Source organism: Carlito syrichta, unplaced genomic scaffold (genome assembly GCF_000164805.1).
Source record: "Carlito syrichta isolate Samal-C Ts95f unplaced genomic scaffold, Tarsius_syrichta-2.0.1 Scaffold305702, whole genome shotgun sequence".
NCBI classification, from domain to species: domain Eukaryota; kingdom Metazoa; phylum Chordata; class Mammalia; order Primates; family Tarsiidae; genus Carlito; species Carlito syrichta.
In genome coordinates this window covers 633,567-659,250 of record NW_007249798.1, presented here as the reverse complement: position 1 = coordinate 659,250, position 25,684 = coordinate 633,567, and the positions used below count along the sequence as shown (strand labels likewise).

Here is a 25,684-nt window from a genome sequence, read left to right as displayed (position 1 = left end):
GGGGTGGGGGGATCCAGATCTCTCAGTGGGTTTTATCCAAAACCCGAAGTGCCAGTGACAAAGCTAGATGGAACGTCACCAACACCCACAACTCTCACCCCTACTGGTGCCCTCCCAGCAAGGGAGGCACCAGCCCAGTGAGAAAAGAAACACTTAGATCTGGAGAGGCGGTTATTTCTGGCCGCCAGCAACTCCTTCTAAGAAACATCTTTATCTGACCTTCTCCTATTCAGAACATATTCTTACACCAACTTCTTTTTGGAAACTCTTTGGTACTGTGCTTCATTAACCCCACAGCCACCACACCTTCCCTCTGACCACCACAAAGTTGGAAACTTGGGCTCTAAGGTACCGCCGCGTTTCCCTAGCAACCGAGCCCACGACGGTCGCCGGAAGAACCTGTGATCACGTGCCCCCAGAACTTCCGGGTTTGCACCGTGACTTCCGGTTGTCAGAATTCCCCCAGAAGCGGCGGCGTCCAAAGAGGGGAAGCTGTGCAGTCCTAAGTCGCCGTGGCCCGGGTGGTGGTGGGCTCCGGGTGGGCTTGCGGCGTCCTGGCCTGGCTGCCATGCATCCGCGGCGGCCGGACGGATTTGATGGATTGGGCTACCGGGGTGGTGCCCGGGACGACCAGGGCTTTGGCGGCACCTTCCCTGCAAGGTCCTTCAGCTCTGGGTCGGACCTGGGCCACTGGGTGACGACTCCCCCAGACATTCCCGGCAGCCGAAACCTGCACTGGGGCGAGAAGAGCCCGCCCTACGGCGTGCCCTCTGCCTCCACCCCGTACGAAGGCCCCGCGGAGGAACCATTTTCCGGCGGCGGCGGCGGCGGCGTGCAGGGGCAGAGCAGTGGTGAGGGCTGTGGGGACCGAAGCAGGGATGGGTGGGTGACGGAGCCAGGGCTCGCGGCCTGCAGACCCCGGAAGCTGCGCAAGGGGTACCGCCTCCGGCCCCTTCTGCGCCTATCGCGCGCCACACCCTCTGCCCTCCTTTCGTCCTCTGCCTCTGAAGCGTACTTCCTCCCTCTTCCTCACCCTGGATCACCTCCAGAAAAGACATCTGCTTTAGCCATGGGGTGCCATCGTAGGAATTTTTAGGGGGGTTTGGCCTGAGTGAAGAAAGGGGATAGGATTATTTGTTATTTGATTCACGTTGGCAAGTGTATTTTCTCGATTTAATTAATGAGTTAATGTACTCGTAGCTTTGTGAAAGAGAAAGCCTGTTCCGCCTAGGCGGATTTGGGTTCAAACTTGGCTCTGCCATTCATAAGCTTATAGGCTTTTGTAGCCTCTGTGAGCCCTCAGTTTTCTCATCTTTAACATGTGTAGAAGAATACAGTATGGGACACAGTCGGGATATATAAATATATAAAAATGTATGTCTTTTTCTTTTAAATCACAGTTGTATCTATTTTGTAGATCGCTAATCTAGATAGGACTTTGGAATCAAGATAAAATTAGCCTTTATGTCAGAAGACCTGTTTTAATTTCAACACTGCATGATCTAGATATTTTCAACATCCTTTTTACTCATAAAATGTAAATAATGGCTGCCTCTTTCCATTCTGAAATTGTTAGAATAAGAAATTGATTATATAATTAAACATTAAATTTATTGTAGAAATTAGCTTTATTCTCATTTCCTCGATTTTGACTTGGAATTAAAATAATATTTATTTGAGTTAATTGGGAGAAACAGACTTTAATGAATATCTAAAGAAGAAATGAGGATGTGAAGAAGGTTAGATGACTTATCCAGTGTCATATTATTGGCTTTTTGTTTCTTATCTAGTTTTCTTTCTGTTGTGTGTTACTGGTCCAGAAGAATTCTGGAAAACTTTTATGTTATAAATTAAATAATTCAAAACGTATATACAATTACTACCTTCTTAGGCAGTAAAGTTTATATTTTTATTTTTTCATAAGATATGCTTTGATGGTTACAGTGAGGAGGAGCTCATTAACAAAACCAAGGGTTTATTTTGCATCTTTAACAGGTGGGTAAATGTAACTTTGTAACAAGGATAGACACTTGAGGGACTGACTTAGTTAATAACCGTAAACCTTCCTAACACCTTCCAGAAAATTATAGCGTCGTTTTCTGTTAGTATTTGGGGATGATCCATATACTCAAAAAGGGTAAAATCTGAAAGGAAGAAAGTACCTTAATGGGGTAAAATAGACTTTCCATCTAGGTTGTACATTTTTCAAGGTTGAAACAAACAGTTTCACCAGGAATATCTTACATAGACTTTTTCTGACTGAAAGGCAGTACTGAAGGCAATTGCTTCATCTGAAAAAGCATAGGAGAGAAAGAGAATTGTCCCTTGTGAATATTGTAGTATAGTTAAAATTTAATACTTAGTCCCTGGGGTCTTAATTGTTCACCATTATGACTTTGGGTTCTTTAGTCAAGGAGAAAAACTCTTTTTCTCTTTTGATGTATGCATAGGCATGTTTCCAATGTTGAACTTTTCTAATAACACTACAGAAATGCCATCAGTAGTAGCATATATTAATTGGCATAGTTTATTGGGTAAATACACGATGCCAATTAATTTAAGTTATTCTCAAACTATTTACAACTTGAGAAGATAGGGGAAAAGTGCTGTATTTACCAATTTAGGTTAATTAATAATTTAGAAGTACTTTACTTGCAGCTGTTTGTTTAACCAGGTGCTCTTCATCAATAACAGTGAATAACTAGTTTTACACCCTGGGACATAAAGTTGTAGGTAGAAGTATCAGTTGTGACCATTCATAGTAAAATTTTTTATTTGATTGCAATCAGAAGTTGAAAAATGGTAACTCTTAGGTTCTATCCACATACTTGTTTGATTTGGCCCCTATGATATTTTAACACTTTGTGAAGTAGTGGGCCAATACTTAAAACTGGATGATTTTGCATAAAAATTAGAATATCTTTTTGAAAAATTACAATTTAGAATCTTCAGTCTCACTGTCCCATGTAGCAACAAAATTGGAGCTAAAGAACAGTTTAAAATGTCTACACCTGTCCGGGTTCGGTGGCTCAGCCTGTAATCCCAGCACTTTGGGAAGCTGAGGCGAGTGAATTGCCTGAACCCGCGGGTTTGAGACCCACCTGGGCAACTTGGTGCGACCTCATCACTACAGTAAATCAAATATTAGCTGGGCGTGGTGGCACGCGCTTGTAGTTCCGTCTACTTGGAAGACTGAGGCAGAAGGATCACCGGAGCCTGGCAGGTCGAGGCAGCGTTGGCCGGGAGCGTGCCACTGCACTCCAGTCTGGGTGACAGAGTGAGACTCCAACTCAAAAAAAAAAAAAAAATGTCTACACCTTGCAGCTCACCACAAACCCCAGCAGAATACTTCATTCATTTAAATAATCTCCCTGGCCCCTATCAGAATTTGACTTTGATGTTTAAATGAACAGCATGTTAATAAAAGGAGATTTTGTTTTTTGTTTTTACAGTAAACCTAAATATTGGTTATGAGTAATCTTATTCCTTTTATTTTAGAACAGTTGAATAGATTTGCTGGATTTGGTATTGGACTTGCAAGGTAATGTTTTATCTAAAGACTTTTTAAGTTTCAGAGTTTTTTCTTTAATTCATAATATGATTAGTATTGCTTCCTTTGGGTTGTTTCTTTGCGGTACAGAATTAAATATTAGATAATATTTTGTGGGGAAAATGACATTATTTAAAATCTAATACTTGATTTTTTTCCCCCAGTAAGAGTAGAGCCTCGTCATTCAGTTTTATAAACACAAAGTAATTTTGTAATGAATATTATAACAACTTTCATGGGTCTATCTAAAGAATAAAATAAAATGCAGTCTCCCTCTCAAAAAAAGTAATTGTACAGTGAGCCTTCTCTCTAAATATTTGAATATTAACAAGATATTTAGCACATAGAGTTTAGATTTTGCCTATAATCAGTGTTTGGTGATCAGCATTAAAATATTTTTAATTTCTAATAATCATTTTGTTTGAGAGAAGATTTTAGTTATGGTTATTGTGATCTTTAGGGAAAACACTGATATTGCACAAGGCTTACATTTCATGCCTAAATAACCATCACCATTTTAAACATTTTAGCCAAGAAAAAATTCTTTATTTGCTTAGTTACACCTGAGAATGTTAATGTCAGTATAAATAAAATCTGTGTTTTTCATTCTGCGGCAGTTAATTTTTTTAGCCTCAGTGTTTATACACAAAACTTTTGTTCATTTGATAGAATATTATTATATGTGATTGTGTATGCATGCATGTATGTCATGTCACTCTTAGAGCTTAAACCCACAGCTGTAATTACTTTGTAGGGCATAGTCTCAAAAGAAATATCTGATACATAAAATAATAGTTAACATGGTCATTAAAAATCATATAACTTAAGTGCAAAGTACATCAAAATCAAAATCTTTAGAATGAGGATCATGAAGAACAAATGACTCTGCTGATAGCAACTTTGTTCAAAGGTCGTTTTCTGAAAGAGATAGGAATTAAATGACATTTAATGATGCCATTTAATTGTGTCCTTTCCCACATTAAACATAGAAAAATCAACCTCATTTGCCAGTTTGCAGATCTGGTTTTTATTATCCTCATATTGAATTTTGTTATTGGTAGAATCATTTGCAATCATGTCTAGATATTTTTTAAAAATCTATATGATTTAATTTCTTTTAAAAATTGGAGAATATAAAATAATGCATGATTCTTCAGGCAAGAATAGCTTGAGGTACATATATGTTGTAACTTAAATCTGTCTCTATTATAGGCACATATATCATAAATTATTTTTATATAGTCTCTTTACAGAAAATGTACTGGCCCATCCTTGCATTGTTCTACGCCGTCAATGTCAGGTAAATGTAATTTCTGTCACCCTCTAAAACAATAATCCTAGTCCTTAGGAGAAGTGCAGAACTCAGATAAATGACATGGAACTGCCAAGTGTTCCAAAATCTTTCATTTATCAGTTCCCAAACTGTTTGGTCTCAAAACCTCTTTAAAGTCTTAAAAATTATTGATGATCCCAAATAGCTTTGGTTTATGTGGGTCATATCTGCTGATAATTACCATTTCAGAAAATAAAATTGAGAAAATTTTAATGTATCTGCTTATGTCATTCATTAAAATATAAACCTATTAGATAATAAGATAACATTTTTATGAAGAATAACAATTTTGTTTTTGCAATTGTCTATAATGTGGGGCATAATAGAGGCAGCCAGATTCTATATATCTGTTTCTGTAGTTAGTCAGTCGTAATACATTTTTGTTGAAAGAAGCAAGAAAGTCCAGCCTTGCAGTGGAGTTTTTTTTTTTTTCTTTTCAGATAATTGTGGGTATTCTTTAAAATTGCACCAAAATTTACTAAGTGGTAGGGGTTTTTTTTTGTTTCTTTGTTGTTTCTTTGAGTTGGAGTCTCACTCTGTCACCCAGACTGGAGTGCAATGGCCGCTCCTGGCCACCGCAGCCTCGACCTGCTGGGCTCCGGCGAACCTTCCGCCTTGGCCTTCCAAGTAGCCGGAATTATAGGCATGCGCTCCTACGCCCGGCTGATTTTTTGATTTATTGTGGTGATGAGGTCTCGCTGCCCAGGCGGGTCTTGAACCCGCCGGCTCAGGCAGTCCACTCACCTCAGCCTCCCAAAGGTGCGGGATTACAGGCTGAGCCACCAAGCCCGGCTAAGTGGTAGTTTTTTAAAGGTTATTTGCCAGGTGAAATCTGAAATTGCATTAATAAACTTTTTATAGTTTGTTATATACAAAATCCATTGATCTGTGTCACATCTTGAATATATATTTTTGTCCATGCATGATTCTGTAACATTGTGCATTGGTTATTTGAAAACTACTGATTCACTGAGTTATATGGACTATGTAGATGTTAAGACACTTGATTATAAAATACCAAAAATTATCTTGATTAAAAATATTCCTGAGCCTGCGGGTTTGAGACCTGCCTGGGCAGCGAGACCTCATCTCTACAATAAATCAAAAAATCAGCCGGGCGTGGTAGCACATGCCTGTAATTCCGGCTACTTGGAAGGCTGAGGCGGAAGGATCGCCGGAGCCTAGAAGGTCGAGGCTGCGGTGGCTGGGAGCGGCCACTGCACTCCAGTATGGGCGACAGAGTGAGACTCCAACTCAAAAAAAAAAAACCTACTGATTCTACTAGAAAAGCCTTTAAATATTAAAGCTCTTGATGGTGAATATAAATTTTCCAAAATTAATTAATTAATTTTCCAAAATTCTGATTTTTACTTGAAAATTCAAGTTTATCACTGACAATAAATACTGTTAATTTTTTATAAAACCAACAGTCCTACTTTGTTCATTTTCAAGAATATATCTGTTCCAAGTGTGAATAACTATAACCTGTTAGTGTATTGTTCAAGCAAAAATGATGTTCCATGAAAAAAGTGGCTAGTTCAGCTTTCAGTTCCAGCATACACGTGATTTCCTCATGATAACCATCTTACTTCCTTATGCCACACACAGACTATTAATTAGAAAGAAGATGTGTACTCAGGGGTCAAGATTTCATAAAATTAATGTTTTTTATTGCTTTATCAAGGATATTCTTATTTGAAAGTTGCTTTTTCCTTCCTGTTAGTGTAGTGAAACATACAATAAGTGCAAAAAATATAGTCCGATGCTACTACATTAATTTGTGCTGAAGAACTAGCAGTTTTACCCACCATTGCTTTTACACCATTATTGAAAATGTGAACACAATGAAAAAGGCAAATGATACTTTAGTATCATTAAGAAAATAATTTGAATTTGTCAATCCCCTGAAAGGGTAATGGGCCCTTAGGGATTAGTGGACCACACTGTGGCAGATTCTATAATATAGCTTAACTTCTTGCAAAGTAATTTTTCCCATATTTGTTTACTGTTGGAGTTCAAAACAATACAGAGCATTACAAATTAATCTGCTCATGCATAATAGCATTGAAAATTAAGTATGGGTTTCCGGTCCTTGCTTCCACGATGACAAAAGAAGAAAAGTGGTCGTGCCAAAAAGGGCTGCAGCCTTGTGCAGCCCATTCGCTGCATGCTGCATGAACTGGGGCCAATGCCTGCCCAAGGATAAAACTATTAAGAAATTCATCATTTGAAACATGGTGGAGGCCGCAGCTGTTAGGGACATTTCTGAAGCGAGTATCCTCAGCACTTATGTGCTTCCCAAGTTGAATGTGATGTTGCATTACTGTGTGAGTTGTGCTGTTTACAGCAAGGTGGTCAGGAATTAGTCTCGTGAAGTTTCCAAGGACCAAACCCTCACCCTGATTTAGACCTGTGGGTGTTGCCCCACAACCTCCTCCAAAGCCCGTGTACAAAGCTGAATCCTTAGGGACTGAAGAACAGCTATCCTATGGAAAGAAATACAATGGAAATTATACTTAAATAAAAGAAAATTAAGTATGTATAGAGAAATAATTTAGATAGCATTTACATTATATATGCCTCAGAACAGTATATTTCAGATATATGTTTTACATTGTGATAATATCATATTGTGATGCAGTGTATACATACATATACACAACAAATACATTATTTTAAAATATTTAATAAAATAATATAGATAGAATGTGTGATGCATTCTGTTTTCTTTTTTATTTCACATAATAAATATTGTTTTTCATTCCCCTTCATAATTTACCAATTGATTACAGCCAGTAGCTTGAAAAATATTTGCCTAAAATAAGTGTGAGTAGGAAAATGTAATTTAATTGCTTAAGGCAACATAAATATCAAACCACAAGACCTTCTTTATTATAGTCTATATTACTATATGTATGATGAACTGGTCTTCAGATTATATTTATATAACTACATAGTCTATACCTTTAATAGATTATTTAAAGCATGTTCCAGAGTAATTTTGCTTATGTGTAATTTATGTTGACTTAGAATTTGACTTTTATTTATGCTGTAATTTCACTGTATATTTTCATGGTCTTGCTATTTCTTGACAAACATTAACAAAATAATCATGAAATATCTTTTTCATAGGTTAATTATCATGCTCGGCATTATCATCTCACTCCGTTTACAGTCATCAATATTATGTACAGTTTCAACAAAACTCAGGTGAGAATTAGTGTATGGATTCTGTTAAAGGTATATATGAATGTCATTTGGGCTTAATAATCATTAAAGCAAGAATCATTATTTTTAACTTGGTTAATAAAAGTATATTAACTGTTGTAGTAAAACTAAGGTAGCATAATGATATCTTTTAGACTCTCCCCAAATTTTTCTTAATTAATTTTTTTTTTTTTTTTTGAGTTGGAGTCTCACTCTGTTGCCCAGACTGGAGTGCAGTTGCCACTCCCGGCCACCACAGCCTTGACCTGCTGGGCTCCAGCGATCCTTCCGCCTCAGCCTTCGGAGTAGCCGGAATTACAGGCGTGCGCTACCATGCCCGGCTAATTTTTTGATTTATTGTAGAGATGAGGTCTCGCCTGCCCAGGTGGGTCTCAAACCTGCGGGCTCAGGCAATCCACTCACCTCAGCCTCCCAAAGGCACGGGATTACAGGCTGAGCCACCGAGCCTGACTTTTCTTAATTAATTTAGCAAACTACCAAGAACTGTGCTAAATTGTAAGACCACATTAATGGGTAAGAGAATCTCCCTGCTATCAAGAGATATTTAGATGTCTAGTCATAGAGACCAAAATTTAAACAGAAGATCGTGGTGCAGCAAGATAAATGCAACGTTAGATGTATAAAATGCTGTCAGAGTACAGAAGAAAGATATCTTATCAAAACTAGGACTGGACTCAGGTTATGGCTAGGAAAAACTTTGCGAAAAGAGACACCTGAGTTGTATTCTTATTGTCAAGAATTCTACCTCTTTATGATGTGGTTAGAGAAAAGGTTTTCTAAGTAGATATGCAAAGACAGAAGATACAGAGAGAGATTATAATGCTTGGGAATGGATTTAGTATAGTACCATGGGAGCTTGGAGGAGGGATTGAAAAGTAAGAGAAAGATCCAGATTATAAAGTACTTTCTAAGAACTATACTGTTGATTTTAAAAGCTATAAGAATACATTGAAGATGTTTTAGCAGTGACCAAAGTATCTTAAACAAACAGGTTGTTTCACAAATTTCTTAAAATTTACAATATACATTTCTTTACTTACAAATTTTGCTTCTAGGAACTTATCCCACATAGGTGTGTGTGTGTGTGTGTGTGTGTGTGTGTGTGTGTGTGTGTGTGTGTGTACATATATATGCAAAAATGTATATACAAGGTTGTCGTTGTGGCATTGCGTGTAATAATGAGATTAGAAATGATTAAATGTTCATCAGTAGGGTACCAGTAAAATAATTATGGTATGTTTATATTGTGAAACACTGTGTGGCCTTTACAATTAAGACAGTTCTGTGTGTACTGGTATGGGCCAATCTCTAGGATTTTTTTATATTTCAAGATAATGCTACCTTTTAAAAATGAATAAAACAAAAACATTTCTGTAACTGTACATATACACAGAGGTATACTTGTATATGTGTGGACAGTCTGTGAAGGATAAATAAGAAACTGCTGCTAGGGTACTGGAATGAAAAAGACAAATTTTTCTCCTGATACCCTATTGGTTCTTTTTATTTGTACCATGTCAATATGCTATTTATAAATAATTTAGATAAATAATAAGAGTATCACGATAGTATCGTGGAAAGAGGCAAGACTAGAGACAGTGAAACTTTTAATGTCAAGTTGATGTAAAGTAATAGCATAAAGATGGAGAAAGAGCATGGATTCACAAGATCTAAATGAGTGAATTTATAGAACTTGGTGACTGAGTAGAATGGAGGAGTGAGAGGAAGGCATTATCTGCATATGTGTTTTTAACACTGAGATGATGAAGCTGCTAACAAGGTTGATAGGAAGTACAGTGGGAAAGGAAATAATAGGTGTGGTGTGAGTGATATGGTTGAGTTAACCTGTAGATATATAAATGTTCCTCTAAAGGACAGGACTAGTAGAGAGTTGAGTGTATAGATATTAGGGCTATTAATAACTAGTTAATCATTAGGGACTTTAATTAATGGTAATTTTTTGGCCTAAACATAGGCCACCTAACACACTTTAAGACTTTTCTTTAAAACAATTCAATTGTAGTTCTCTACTAAGATTTCTATTAGAATAATGCTTTATTGGAAAATATCAGTAAACATTCAGTATCAAGTTTTACTTAGACTTTCTTTTGTATTTCATATTTTGGTGTTAACAGAAATAACAATAAATTTTGTTCATTTTAGGGACCAAGAGCCCTATGGAAAGGAATGGGAAGTACATTTATTGTCCAGGGAATCACACTTGGAGCAGAAGGCATAATTAGTGAATTCACACCTTTGCCAAGGTACCTTTTTGGCATTTCTTCTGTATAAGTTTTATATGACATTTTAATAAAATATGATAGTTTCTAAAAATACCTTGAATCTAAAAGGTTATCTGAAGTAGCTAAAAGAAGAAACAAAATAAAATTAGCTAATTACATCTTATTGAATTAGTGTGTGATAAAGAAAATACTTCCTGATCTAGTATCTATTGAGATATATCTTTTCGCTCCTAATGCTATGTGCTGGCAATTGCCAACTAAGGAACAAATGGGGATACTTCAGCAATTCCTGTTCTTTAAGTATCCAGTTTGGTGAGAGACATGTGAGAAAGATACAGTACATTGTGTGATTTGTGCTGTAATTAAACAAAAACTTTTCAGAGTCCAAGGGACACTTTACTTGGAGTCATTGGCAGGGATTAATAAAATAAATAAATAGCTGAAATCTGAGCTAGATCTTGAATTATGAATAAGAGTTGACCTGACAGAGAAAGCAGTTTTTCCAAGGAGAGGTGACAGGATGCTCAATGTTAAGGAATTGGATGGTCTAGGTAATAAAAAAGAAGTGGAAGTGTTTTGTAGTTGAAATATTGGGTATGTATGAAGTAGAATCATAAAAGTAGCTAAGGTAGTAAAGTATGATTGTGTCTTGGAAGGATTTTATTCTCTGTGGAGTCAGGAATCTAAAGTTTCTTTTTTGCTTCTTCTTTTTTTTTAACATATAGATGTTCTGATCAGGGATATACTCAAGTGGCAGTATTAAAAAAAAGGGATTGGTATAGGCAGACTTGTGGAGAGCTATTGTAGTAATATAGACCAGACTGAAAAAGTTTTGAACTATGAAACAATCAGACAGAAAAGGATGAGCTGAATAGGGATTTTTGAAATATAATTGATGATCATTTGTGTTGGCTTAGGATTTAGGGGTTATGAGATGTTGTCAGCAGTGACTGAGATTTCTGGATTGGAAAATGTTAACCAAGATGGAGAGTTCATGAAAAAGAATAAATTGGAGTGGGGGTGAAGATAAGAAATTTAACTTTCAGTAAATGAAGTTTGAGATTCTTGTAGGATATCTAGAAGGACATGTCTAATAGATAATTGGAGCCATGGATCAGAGTCTTAGAGGAAAATTGAAATGGAGGTTAGAGAAAAGTGGGAGCAGAGGTGTAGCTTTGAGTGTTGTTATAAAAGTAATAATTGAAGCATTAGAGTGGATGAAGTCACCTAAGGAGAAAATGTGGATTAATAATATAAAGTGGACCAAGGACAGAACCCTAGACAACTAGTGTGTGCACACATGTGTACCATGCTCATACTTGTGTGTGTGTTTGTCGTGGGAGAGGCAGTTTAGGGAGGTACTTAGAGATTCCCTCAGAAAAAATTGAAATAAGTGTACAACTCACCATAAAAAAAGGAGTGGACAGAGGTGGTAAATAAAATAATGGGCAGGCCATGTGTGGACTAAGAAAAGTGTTGGATTCTGACTTAAAGCCTGCCACCAGATGCAGCTGTACAATTGAAGTACATCAATTCACTGATAGGTTTTGTTATGAATCTGCAAGAAATTGATTTATTATGGTCTCTGTGCAGTCGAACCTCACTGCTAATGTTAATCTGTATTTGCAGCCACCCCAGCACTAGCATCACCGCCTCAGCTCCACCTCAGATCATCAGGCACTAAATTATTATAAGGAGCATGCAGCCTAGAACCCTTAAGGAGCAGTTCAAAACAGGGTTCTCGCTCCTGTGAGAATCTAATGCTGCCACTGATCTGACAGGCAGTGGAGCTCAGGTGGTAATACTAGCCATGGGGAGTGGCTCTAAATACAGATGAAGCTTCACACACTCACCCTCTGCTCACCTTCTGCTGTGAAGCCCCATTCCTGACAGACCATGAACCCATATGGGTACCAGTTCATGGCTTGGGGGTTGGGGACCCCTGCTTTAATATCAAAGACCATGTAAATAGTTGTTATACTGCATTGTTAGGGAAAAATGTCAAGGAAAAAAACTATATATGTTCAGTACAAATTCAGCCATGTATTTTTTAAAATTACTTTTGATCCCCAGTTGGTTGAACTCATGGATATGGAAGGTCAACTGTCCTAATTGGTACATTATTGATTCAGGTCCTGGCTACCTCACTTTTTATTTCTGGGACCTTAGTCAAGTAATGTCTGTCTAAAACAAAGATGAAGGAGTAATGTTAACTTCAGGTCAAAGAGAAGAAAAAGATAAATAGGAATGGGAAGGCATAGATTTATAAAATGTTATTATCTTCCTTAATAAGTAGACATACAGACCTGTCAGTTGCCTGGGAATGTATTTTTTTGTAGTCATTTCAAATCTTACTAAAGAAGACACACATGATAATTCTTTATTGTACTTTTCTACTTTCACTTGGATAATTTTGATAATAAATCCCACTCATTAATTCATTTATTTACTTAACTAACATATCCTGAACACCTGCTACACAGGACCTACCAGTTCCTATGCTAGAAATCAGATTTACAGTGAGGAAAAGAAGCGAATCATGTCAGGAAGCTCAGAATCTAGTATAAGGACATTATAAAGTAAAATAATTCAGTTAGTGAATAAATTAACAAATAAATAATTGCAAACTGGAATTTGTTTTCTGAAGGAAAAGAATATAGTTCTGTGAGAGTATTAAATGGTTAGGAACAGATCCCTGGTAACATGACACTTAAGCTAGATCTGTGTGGTGAATAGAAGGCACAGACCAGTTTGTAGAAAAATGCGGTGGCAGAGAGAGGGGAGGAGCATGGAGAACTCAGTAACTGAGAGAAGGCTCATATGGCTGGAAGTTAGAGGGCAAGATGGAGAATGGCTGAACAAGTAGATGGGAACCAGACTATGTGTAGTCTTGTAGGCCATTTTAAGGATATTGAAAGTTTTCAGCAAGGTCATTGACATCAGATTTATGTTTTCAAAGAATCATTGTAACTAGTTGAAAAGATTGCATGAGAACCAAAGAGAATAAAAGGAGACATCTTAGTAAGTAATAACAATAATCAAGGTGAGAAATAATAGTCACTAGGATCAGGGTGGTATCTTTTGAGACAGAAGTAAGGGGACAGTTTTGAAATATACTTAGGTAAAATTGATAGAATTTGGTGATGGATTGGGAATGGTAGATGAAAGAAAAGGCAGTATTGAGGCTGACTTCAAAGATATTGGTTTGTATAACTAGATGTCAAATAAAGCCATTTTTTTGAAGTACAGTGTGAATATCTTTTTTAAAAATTATTTTTTCTTTTTTTGGAGAAGTTTGACCTTTCTTGGGAGAAAGCAGAGTTTTAGCAAACAAGACCACAAAGTATTAACTTAGAGCAATTCACATAAACTACCACACGAGGAGGATGGACTCTGAGTTCCCCTAGCCTGGAATTTGTTAATTGCATAATAATTTGTAAGGTAACAGGGCAACAGTATAGATTCACCAATATTTAGTTTTTAAATAATGTTTTTGATCAAATCAGAGAGAAAAACAGCAGAACTATATAGTATCCATTAAGTCATCAAACTTATAGTTCCTCAGTAATTTTACTTTTTAAGAAAATGTATGTCACCCAGAATCAGTGTTTGTGATCTCTTTCTTTATCTATTGCCAAACCATACCCAATCCTCTCTCTCTAACCTTCCCCCAGTTGAAGTAAGTTTGACCAGGTGTGGTTCTAGCCCAAAGCACCCTTTACTTTATTCACATGTGACTTCCTCACATTATTAACATAGAGTAGGAATTCCTATAACCAAGGCTATCTGTGTGGTTCAGCCTTTCACAAAACCCATTTGGTTAAACTCCAACTTAGTTTTGACTCATTGCACATTTCTGGTTGTACCAATGTAAACATCTTGCAGTTTTTTTCCAACATTTCTCTGAATTTGCTTATTACTTTAAACACATTAAACACAGTGGGATTTTTGTCAAATACAGTCAATTTTTTTTTCTTTTTCTGATTAACAGCTCCTGAGTAGGGAACACTAAAAGAATTTAGGCAAAAAAGAAAGATTTTAGGTTTGATTTTTGGGCAAGCTTATTTTCAATTCCTTTATCATATCCTGGTAGTCTGTAAGCAAATTATGTGAAGCTGGCATATAAAGGAGAAGTCTTAACTGAAGGGAAATTAATTTGGGAGATTTTAAAGCCATAAACTTGGATGACAGTGCATAAGAAAGCAGTAACACCATATAGAGTAAGACATAAAGAGGGCTTTAGGAAATCCAGCCAAGGTGGCTGGGTTAAGAAAGATAATTCTATAAAGAAGTCAGAAGGAGACACCAGAAGGAAGGATAAAAAACAAAAGCGTATGGGCTAGTGGAATACGAGGGATAAGAGTATTTCAAGAAGAAGAGAGGAACATGAGCATCTCATGGCTGCTGGAATGTCAAGTAAGTTATAGACTTTAAAATGCCCATTGGGTAGTGGCATGGAGGTTATTGGGGACCTTGGTAAGAGCTGGATGATGGGGTAGAAGCCAATTTGGGGTTGGTTCAGAAGTGAATGGAAAATAAAGACATGGAAATAGCAAGTTTAGAAAACTGGCTCTGATGAGAGGTGAAGAGAGGTAACTGAGAGATGAGTGACTGGACTTAGGTTGAGGAAATAATTTTTTTTTAAGAGGAAGGCTATTTGACCATCTGAAAATTAAGGACTACTGAAATACAGAGACATTTAAAAATTTTATTGCTTTTGTGTATTGATTATGTATATGAGTATGTATTTTTATCTGTTAAATGGAAAACTAGACTTGTTTTAAGAAAAGCGGTTTTCTTAATATTGTTGTTCATTTGCAAGAGCATTTTTTGGCTGAAAATAGTTAATTTAAATATGCATGTTTGTCATTTGATAATGAACTATAGCAAGGTTTAATCACATGTTTTTACACTTACCTTCTTTACTAAAACATTTAAATATGCCAATTTAAATTCCTAGAGTTGTAGCAATACATTTTACCCATTTGATAAAGTAGGAGAGAACAGATAAAAGGAAGTAAAAAGCATTGTTGTTAATACTTGTTTCTAAGGCTCCTTTTCTCTTCTTTTATCTTAATAATCTTAAGAATTGGCATTAGTAATTAAAGGGGAAATGATGTAGTCCTTATAGAAACATAGGTCACAGACCCATCTGTCCATAGTGTGTATGACAGTTTTATTCTTAAAAAATCACAATAGGCCGGGCTTGGTGGCTCAGCCTGTACTCCCAGCACTTTGGGAGACCGAGGTGAGTGAATTGCCTGAGCTCGCAGGTTCGAGACCTGCCTGGGCAACTTGGTGAGACTTCAGCTTTACAATAAATAAAAAATTAGCCAGGCGTGGTAGCACGTGCCTGTAGTTCCAGCTACTTGGAAGGCTGAGGCGGAAGGATCGCCGGAGCCCAGCAGGTCGAGGCTGCAGTGGCTGGGAGTGGCCACTGTACTCCACTCTGGGTGACAGAGTGAGACTCTAACTCAAAAAAAAAAAAATCACAATAACCTGTGGTAATACTTTCTGTGGCCATGAGTAATAGCTGCGCCAAGCTGGTTTACAAAGCATGTAGCATATTTTGTTTTATAATTATAAAGTAAATGCCAGTATGATGGGAGGCCTAATCTATTTTTACATTTTTCACTTAACCATTGAACATCATTTCAGCTACATTTTCTGTGTTTTGCAGGCAAAATAAGTATCCTAATATTAACTTAATCAGAGTTCGGCGCAGAAGTTTTCCTCTCATCAGTCAGAGTTTGCCTCTCTTCAAGTGAACAGTGCAGCTTTATGTCATAGGCTGCTGTAGACCTGGTTTTTCTGAGCTTAGAACCCAGTTCCACACTAACTGGTTGTGTGACTTTGGATAAGTTAAGAACGCTCTCTAAGCCTTCCTTCATCTATGTAATAATGTCATTATGAGCACTAGAAGTAATTTATGCAAAGTACTTTGCATAGTACATGGCATATAGTAGGTGCTCAATGAGATAATAAAATATAATAATGGTTATAAAATCAATGTCATAATCTAATTGTACTAAGAAAAGGCATTTTGGCAAAAATGTAGTGTGATATCCTGCTTTATAGTTACTTAATTTTGTTTTTAAATTCTCATTCTTTATACCTTGTAAACCCTTCCTCCCTCCCCCCTTTCTTTCTCTCTCTCTCTCTCTCTCTCTCTCTCTCTTTTTGTGTAGATGTTTCACTCTCATGCCCAGGCTGGAGTACAATGGCACAATCACAGCTTACCACAGCCTCGATCTCCTGGTCTCAGTCAGTCTTCCCACCTCAGCCTCCCAAGTAGATGGGACTATAGGGGCACACCCCCATGCCCGGATAATTTTTTTTGTTTTGTTTTTTAAATAGAGATGAGATCTTGCTATGCTGCCTAGGCTGGTCTCGAACTTTTGGGCTCAAACAGTATTTCTGCCCCAGCCTTCCAAATTGCTGGGATTATAGGCATGAGCACCATGCCTGACCCCTTTTTTCTTTTTCTGTCTTTATCCTGTTCTTTGTTTCCTTTTCCTTTATCTATTCTTTCTTTTTTTCCTCTCATTTTTATATTTCTTTCTTTATCATGTTTATATTTATAATAAGTTATTCATACATTTTCCTTCTATGTCAACCTCTTTTTATCAACTCATACACAGTTTCTTTATAAACCACCACAATTGTTTATAGTGTGTCCAAAAAATGAAAATTAGACTGTATTTCTCCTACAGATTAAAAAAAAAAGCAAGTTACCTTTTTGAATATTAGTCTAATACAAGATATTTTAAATAACATGGCTTTTTAAAAATTTAAATGTATTTTTATGTTTTAGGGAGGTTTTACACAAATGGAATCCTAAACAAATAGGAGAACACATTCTACTGAAATCGTAAGTATCAAAAATGGCTTTTTATTGGACATTTTAATTAATTTTTAGTGTTAGATCTGAAAAAAGTATTAAATAAATATTACAAAGGAAATTAGAGCAGTGAAATGTTTGTGGGACTAGAACCTCAAAGGACAAGTAATAGATAGTTTAGGAATAAATCCTGAAATACATATTATCCTTAAAACAAATTTTACTAATTCGAAAGATTGGAATTACAGACTAATTTTTTGTGTATTCTTAGGAAGTTAGCAATTTTAAAAATTTATTTAACCCAAATATCCAGGAAAAGTATTACTATTTTGTTGCTAATCAAAGATACAAATTTATTTGTATGGTGATGATTATACCCCAAAACCCTTAGTGACATTAAAATGTAATCCTAAAGGCACTTAGTGATTTTACAATAGTAACCATTTTTGTAGATTAGAATTTTATTCTTCACTTTTTAATTTTTTTTGAAGATTGTGAATTGGAAATCCCCCAGCTTGCTGGCTCCCTCAATGGGACATTCCAGCACATTATTACTTAGTGATGATCCATTCACCTTGAAACTACTACTTGCCAGGACCTGGCCCATAAGGGTTAGGTAAGTCCCACCTTGATATTATTTTAAATAATTGTATTTTGCAGACTTGCAAAGTTGTAATATATGTCTAAATATTGGTAATAGAAACAACTTTGCAAAAGCTGTATAATGTTTTTTAATAATAAAAGGGGACTTCTCTCACCATTGAAGACTGGCTTAACTCAGCTGGATGGGAAATCTGGGAAAAAATATGATAATAAGATAAAACAGGAAGGTATACTTGTGCAAATATTCCTAAAAGTGCAAGCTATGGAATGGATCCTTTATCCTAAGTTTTAAGCAGTAGATTTATAGACTGCATTAGCTATGTGTAGGTAGATATCCAAACAGTGAATGATAAATGGGCCTTCCTTTTATATAGTTAAAAGAAAAATCTATTTTCTTTGCCGGCAGTCTTTGATTTTCTTCATCTCTGTTGAATAAAGCATCCAGTGTTACAGGTTTCTGAAGTTAATGTTTTTAGACTACAGGTATTAATAGTTGAAAACCTTAAAAATATTATTTTAGCTTGAATAAGAATTATGTTGATATATTAAGGCAGGTATTAGAAAATTAATATAAGCATCTTGTTTCAGTCTACCAATACATTTGCTTTAATTTCTACAGCCTAACTTATATGGTGGCAATGCCTTTTTATTCAGCAAGTCTAATTGAAACAGTGCAGGTGAGCTATTTTTTATTGTCATTGTTTAATTAAAAATATTTTCAGGTTAGTCTATATATTGTGGTATGTCTAATTGTTTAACCAAAAATTTTCAGACAATATCTTAAAATGTGAATTACATAGCTACTATACATATATCACATACTGCTGATCTGTATATTTCCATTGCAAACTTCAGTCACTCTTCTAGTCTTAATTATTTTTATCCTTCCCATACACTTCATTCAGATATCTCAGAGCCCAACTTATTACTTGCTCTGAATACAAAGAATCTATACACTTTTTAAGGCCCTTATATACTCAGATGATGATAGCGTACCATAGGACAGTAAATTAATAATTACCTGAGCAGCTGAGCTCGGTGGCTCAGCCTGTAATCCCGTGCCTTTGGGAGGCTGAGGTGAGTGAATTGCCTGAGCCCTCGGGTTCGAGACCCGCCTGGGCAGCGAGACTTCATCTCTACAATAAATAAAAAAAATCAGCCAGGCTTGGTAGCGCGCGCCTGTAATTCCGGCTACTTGGAAGGCTGAGGCGGAAGGATCGTCGGAGCCCAGCAGGTCGAGGCTGCGGTGGCCGGGAGCGGCCACTGCACTCCAGTCTGGGCGACCGAGTGAGACTCCAACTCAAAAAAACAAAACAAAACAAAAAACAAAAATAATTACCTGAGCATAAATGTGATAGATAATCATCCTAACATGGAGAAAGTGTCCCTCTCAGTAATTTACTAACAGCATTCTTTTTAAATATCCCTTTTAGGGAGCATGCAATTCTATTGGTGTGATAAGTCCTACAAAGCTAAAGCAATTTCTTCCTAGCATTTTTCATTCTATATGCTTGTTTCACTATTCATAACCACGTGGTGGCGCTTCAAGTACATTGAATTAAATGTTACAGCCTTCTTCCTGCACTTAAAACTGTACTATTTGTACACCTGTCTTCTATTTCCAACATCAGATCTTCTAGCATATTTTTTCTTTAATGTGTGTGAGTGCCCTCTCTCTAAAAACCCCCACTGTATCAGCCTTTACTCTTCCAGTGACTTTTCCCCTTAGTTTCTTTTCTAGTCCTCTCATTGATCTTTGATTTTTATTGTTGTTAGAACTAACTTCAGTTAACTAAAGTTAACATCTTATGACCCAAATACCCTTTTCTGTCTCCTTGAACTTGGCATTGTGTTAAATGATATAATCTTTGTATGGAACTGTGGGGTTTACAGAATTTTCATTCATATGAGATATCCCTGTTGTAAAAAAAAAAAAAGTAAAAGATAGCAGGAAGGCAATTTTTTTTTTCTAGGCAGGCAACTATTTAAGGAAAAACAAGCAACATGCTTTATTGGGGGAAAATAAATTTTAGTTTGAGACAGACCCATATCAGGATCACATTTTTCTGCTTAAATTAGATCTGGGACTTTAGACAAATTTCTTGACCTTGATAATTTTATTAATTTTTTTCATCCATGAATTTAGAATAGTATTTTAATAACTGATTATAAAAATTATATGAGTTATTTATGTAAGTACCCAGATGGCTATGATAGGGTTTTGTTGTTTTTCTGTATATGTGTTTTTTAACCCAATATTCTCCTCTTGCTTTTCTGGCTGTAGGTTCTACCTGCTAACTTCTTTTGTCTGCTTTTCTAGAACTTTGTTGTTGTTGTTGTTGTTTCCCTTAGATTTCTACTTTCTTTAACATCTTCTTTCAGTATCATCTCTTCAATTGTACCCTAGGCGCAAACCTTGACTCTCTGTTTTTTTACTATACTCATTATCATGAAAGAGCTTATTTATTCACATAAATCCTTTTAACTCCGATCTTTATGTGAATTAAATCTTCACCTCAAACTCAACTTATACGAACAACCTGGTCTTATTCCTCTGAAATCAGTTCCCTTTAGAGCCTCTTCTCCCTTTTTGTTAAAGACACTATTGTTATCTTTACCCAAAATACACAAAACTTTAGGGGTTTTTTTGGTAAATTTTTTATTTTTATTCATCGTAACTAATCAGTCATCATGAACTTTCTAGTCGTCCATTTCTTCATTAAGAGTCCTGTTCTAGACGCTGCATTTTAAAAATTCATTCTACATACTCAAGAGGATTAGTGTTTTAAGTTGCAGTACTTACATTCTTTTGCTAATTAAGGATTTATATTGACTTATATTCTCTAAGATCAATTTCAGACTTCTTAGTACAATATTAAATCAAGGCTTTAATGAATGTTCTTTACCATTTCAGCTTATCTTCCTTAACTGCTAGACTTAAAGGAAAATAGTCAAGTATTTATTGAGTGCCAACCTGTATTGGGCACTGTTGTAGACTCTGAAGATACAGCTGGAAACAAAACAGACATAAATACTCTGCCTTCACAGCACTTTCATTCTTGTGGGGAAGATATGGTGATAAGTGCTAAAGAAAGCAAAAGATAAAGCAAGAAAGGCAAATAGAATGTGTAATGGGTAGGGAGAGGTGGTTAATATATTGTTTTTAAGGTTAGGAAAAACCTGAGAATGTGACATTTGAGTAAATGTATGTTGGCTAGGAACAACATAGGTGTTTGGGAGAACATTCTTATTTTTTTAATGGTGTGCATTTATTTTTTATTTATTTTTATTTATTTTAAAGATGTGGGGTACAATTCAGGATTAGGTATACAAGTGGTCATCGTACAGGTAAAATCTGGGCCTTCCTTTGGTCCCTACTTCGTCTGGTTTGAGGTCAGGTACCCTTATTGATATTGTGTCCCCCATCCCCCCTCACCCCGGCAGTATCCCACTACTGCAAATCCCTTTCTTATTTTTATAGTATTATAGTAAAGGAGAGAACATTCTACGCAGAAGAAAAGTACACATAGGTGGGATTATATCATGCATGTTACATGGTATGTGTTTGAGAAGTAGAAAGGAAGCTGATATTGTAAGTGCTGACCAAGCAAGGGAGAGGGCAGGAGATGAGGCCTGAGTGGTAAGAGGCAGCCAGATCATATAGGACATTGTAGATCATTATTATAATTTGGCCTTTGCTTTGAGAGAATCGAAAAGTCTTTGGTGGGTTTGAGCAAAGCAGTGATGTGATCTAACTTTTTCCTTAATAGGATCTCTTTGATTGTTCTGTTAAAAATAGACTGGAGTGGAAAGGGAATCAGGATCAGAAATAGGGAAATGGGTTAGAAGTCTAGGTGAGCTCATTTTGTCTCATACTTTTAATATTATCTGTTTACTGAAGACTACCACATCTATAATACAGATGCTCCTCAATTTACAATGGAATTACTTTCCACTAAATCTATTATAACGCTGAAAAATTGTAAGTTAAACCATCATAAGTTGAGGACCATCTGTATTTCCTTCGTGTACCTTTTCTTATAATCTTGATTGTAACCTTCACTTGGAGTGTATTTACTTAACATTTCTGAACTCTTGGTCTTCTCTACCAAATTACGATTTCAGCAATCTCCCAACTTAGTAAAAGGCAATGCTATTCCTCTAGTTCTTCTGGACAGCGACATTTGGGGTCATCCTTGACCCTTCTTTTTCATACCCCAAATGACTCCACCAATAATTCCTGTTGACTGTGATTTTAGGATAAGGGCCCAATTGAACCACTTTATTTCTGTTGCCACCTCCTAGTCCAAGCCACCATCATCTCTTTACTGGATGATTATAGTAACTTTTTGACAGGTTTATCAACTTCTGCTCTTGTCTTCCTCTGCACAGCAGTCAGTATTATTTTAAAACAAAAATTATATTCATATTCTGCATATAACCAGCAGTTATTTCCCATCTGACTAGAAGCCAGTCTGCACGGTGGTCTATAAGGCATGATATGGCCCCTGGCTGCCTTTTTAACTTTATCTTCTACTCTTCTAAAGTCATTACTGCAGCCAAAGTAGCCTTTTAGCTCATTATTTTTTGCCTGGCTGTATCTCAGGAATCTGTAATCATAAACTTTCCTATTCATATCTCCAAAATTCTAAAAAGGCAGACATTGTAAATGATAATAAAAATAACATTTGTTGAGTGCTTACTGGGTGCCAGGCCTTTTTTTCATTTAATATTCACAACAGCTCTGCATTAAAGTTAGGTAGTACTAGTTTCCATTTTTATGGAATGGGAAGCTGATGCTTTTGAGAAACTCACCAGTCATTACATAACCAGTAAGTGATGTGGACATGATTTAAACCCATGTTTAATAAATCATTCTACCAGAAAGACACCTACACTTGTATGTTTATCCGAGCACTATTCACAACAGCAAAATTATGGAACAAGCATAGGTGCCTTTTAATAGTGGATTGTATAAAAAAAATGTGGTACATATGCATAGCCATAAAAAGAACCAAATCATGTTTTTTTACAGCAGTGTGGATGCAGCTGGAGGCCACTATTCTAAGTGAATTAACTCAGAAACAGAAAAGTAAATACTGCATATTCTCACTAATAAGTGGAAGCTAAACACTGGGTACACATGGCCATAGAGGTAGGAACAACAAACTCTGGGGAACTCCTGAAGGGAGAAGGGAAGGATGTAGCAAGAGTTGCAAAACTACCTATTGGATACCATGCTTAATATTTGAGTGACAGGTTCAGTAGAAGTACAAACCTCACCATTACACAATATACCACATAGCAAACCTGCACATGCATCCCCTAAAAATAAAATTAAAATACATAAGCGCAAATATATAAATAACCCCATGTTAAGAACTCTAAGTACTATACTGGCTCCGTAGGCATCATGTAGTTATCGCATTTCCAGATGAGTTCTAAGGAGTTTCTTGAGGCTGAGGAAACCAGATATGTCCACATCTGCATCTTCTCCCCAGGCTCCTGCCCCACTAAGAATAGCTCCTAACTTCACTGCTATTATATTAGATTGCATTTGGAAAAAAAAAATCTAATGCCTAGATAATAGTTTAAGTCTTCAAACCATTTAGGTTTTTCCTCTTTAGTCAGTAAATTAGGATTTAAAATAAGCCTACAAAGAGTTCTTTTGTGTGTGGCAAATAAGCAAATGCTAAGTCTTACTTATTTCATCATTTTTATTTCAGAGTGAAATAATTCGAGATAATACTGGCATTTTGGAATGTGTTAAAGAAGGGATTGGAAGAGTGATAGGCATGGGAGTGCCTCATAGCAAACGACTTCTTCCACTTCTTTCCTTGGTCTTCCCTACAGTGCTTCATGGAGTTCTTCATTACATCATCAGCTCAGTTATTCAAAAGTTTGTCCTACTAATTCTAAAGAGAAAGACTTATAATAGCCACCTAGCTGAGAGCACTAGTCCCGTGCAGAGTATGTTGGATGCCTATTTTCCAGAACTTATTGCTAACTTTGCTGCCAGTCTTTGTTCTGACGTTATACTTTATCCTTTGGAAACAGTTTTGCACCGTCTTCACATTCAAGGAACACGCACAATAATTGATAATACAGACCTTGGCTATGAAGTGCTTCCAATTAATACACAGTATGAGGGCATGCGAGACTGTATCAATACCATAAGGCAGGAGGAAGGAGTGCTTGGTTTTTATAAAGGGTTTGGTGCTGTTATAATACAGTACACACTGCATGCAGCTGTTTTACAGATTACCAAAATTATTTACTCTACACTTCTTCAAAACAGCATATGAGATTTAGGTTCCATCACCAGGTAGTCCAGAAGACATAGTCTGGATAATTTGCTATGAAATTATGAGGGGTAAAAGTGAAATACTGAGGAAGAAATGGGTTGAAAAGTGAAATTGGTAGAAAAAGCTCATGCTAATTATCTTGACTTTATAAAGTCATTTATGTACACACATATAACTTCATCCCTGCAAGTTTTCCACACTTAGACCAGCTTGTTGCATAAAATGAAGTCATACATTTTCTGCTTGAACATCAAAATGTAATATCAAAAGCCAAGATACCCAAAAGATGTGAGTTAGCTACAGCATACTTGTCCATACCTAAACCCAGTGTTTCAGTGCCAGCAACTTAAAAATTTGTCATGCATTTATAAAGTTTGGTTTGCTCAGCTAGTTGTGTGAATCGTCATTTTTAGAGCCGCTCTTAAGAGAGGATATAAAATAATCATGACAACGGTGACTGTTTCCACATTTACAAATTGTGTACTTAAATGAAACTCACATGTCTTTTATTTCTGAATGACTTGTCTTACAGGAAACAATTAAAATTCGTCTGGGAATTTGCACCTCTTGCCTACTGTATAGTCATCATTAAATAATAGCTTAAGTTTTTATTTTCTTTCAGTTTTTGCTTAAAGTTTTATTTTCTAAACTAGATGTACATAAAGGGAAAAACAAATTATTCTTATTGCCTTTTATTTAAACTTATTTAGATGAATACTAGAGAAAAAAATACAACGCTTAAAAGAAATATATCTGTGTGTTTAATGGATAAGTGGAAAATAGCACATTTCATCATACAATAAACAAAAAAAAATTAACCAGTTTAATAAAACATTCTATTCTTAAACTTAATTTGGTGAGTTAGGCTCTTTGTATCGTAAAATGATATGTGTCTGATTCATTATTAAACATTTTAAAGTTTAATTCAGATAGATGATCAGTTTTACCACAAACCATTTAGCACTCTGAAACATAGTAGCTTTGCACTGTCGTCATGCAACCTATAATGCATACAAATTGAAATTTATTTTACTTGCCCCAAATCATGGCTATTAATCTGTGATTAATAGTGTTGGAACAAAAATGGTATTCAAAAAGTGTAAAGCAGTATATGAGTAACAATTCTGTATACTATCTTGTGTGTGGTGTGTTTAAATTACTAAAACTTTTTAAATTACTAAAAGTTTTCCATTTTTATATCCACCAAAAGGGGGAAAGTAAAATTAGACACCATTGATCACATTTTTTATTTTATGGTTAATCTATTAGATTGTGGTTTACTTTGTCCAACATATAACATTTAAATTATTTTCAGTCAATGTGGTGTTGGAGAAGTGTAAACCAGAAAATTTCAAGTTTACAAAATTTCTAGAACAGAATCTGAATGGAATCAAGTATTTACTGGTGAAAATCTGTGGAATCTTTTATTTAGCTAGCAGTTAGATATTTTAGAATTATTTGACCAGATGCAGTGGCTCACACCTGTAATCAGAGTACTTTGGGAAGCTGAGGCAAGAGGACTGCTTGAGCTCAGGAGTTAAAGACCAGCCTGGCAATATAACAAGGCATTGTCTCCATAAA

At 36.1% G+C, this 25,684-nt stretch overlaps 1 protein-coding gene across 2 annotated transcripts; it reads left to right on the top strand.

The window, feature by feature from the left end:
- The first annotated feature begins 446 nt into the window (after nt 1-446).
- On the top strand, nt 447-24,955 carry SLC25A46 (solute carrier family 25 member 46). 2 transcript variants are annotated; one of them, XM_021714676.1, is made up of 8 exons: nt 447-851; nt 3,499-3,541; nt 4,793-4,850; nt 8,016-8,093; nt 10,275-10,375; nt 17,169-17,225; nt 18,418-18,475; nt 23,768-24,955. In XM_021714676.1, exons 1-8 carry the CDS (start codon nt 569-571, stop codon nt 24,101-24,103), a joined length of 1,014 nt encoding a protein of 337 aa, XP_021570351.1. In that variant the 5' UTR covers nt 447-568; the 3' UTR covers nt 24,104-24,955. The 2 variants fall into 2 exon arrangements, with proteins under 2 accessions (XP_021570351.1, XP_008060617.1); XM_008062426.1 differs by having other exon boundaries at nt 23,525-24,955.
- Nucleotides 24,956-25,684: the final 729 nt, after the last annotated feature.

Bases quoted from the DNA above. Each gene is read 5' to 3' on its own strand.
- SLC25A46 (XM_008062426.1), top strand. From the start codon at position 569: ATGCATCCGCGGCGGCCGGACGGATTTGATGGATTGGGCTACCGGGGT. The intron at 10,376-17,168 runs GTACCTTTTTGG...TTTATGTTTTAG, and splicing joins GAATTCACACCTTTGCCAAG to GGAGGTTTTACACAAATGGA. The intron at 18,476-23,524 runs GTGAGCTATTTT...TTTTTATTTCAG, and splicing joins GTCTAATTGAAACAGTGCAG to AGTGAAATAATTCGAGATAA.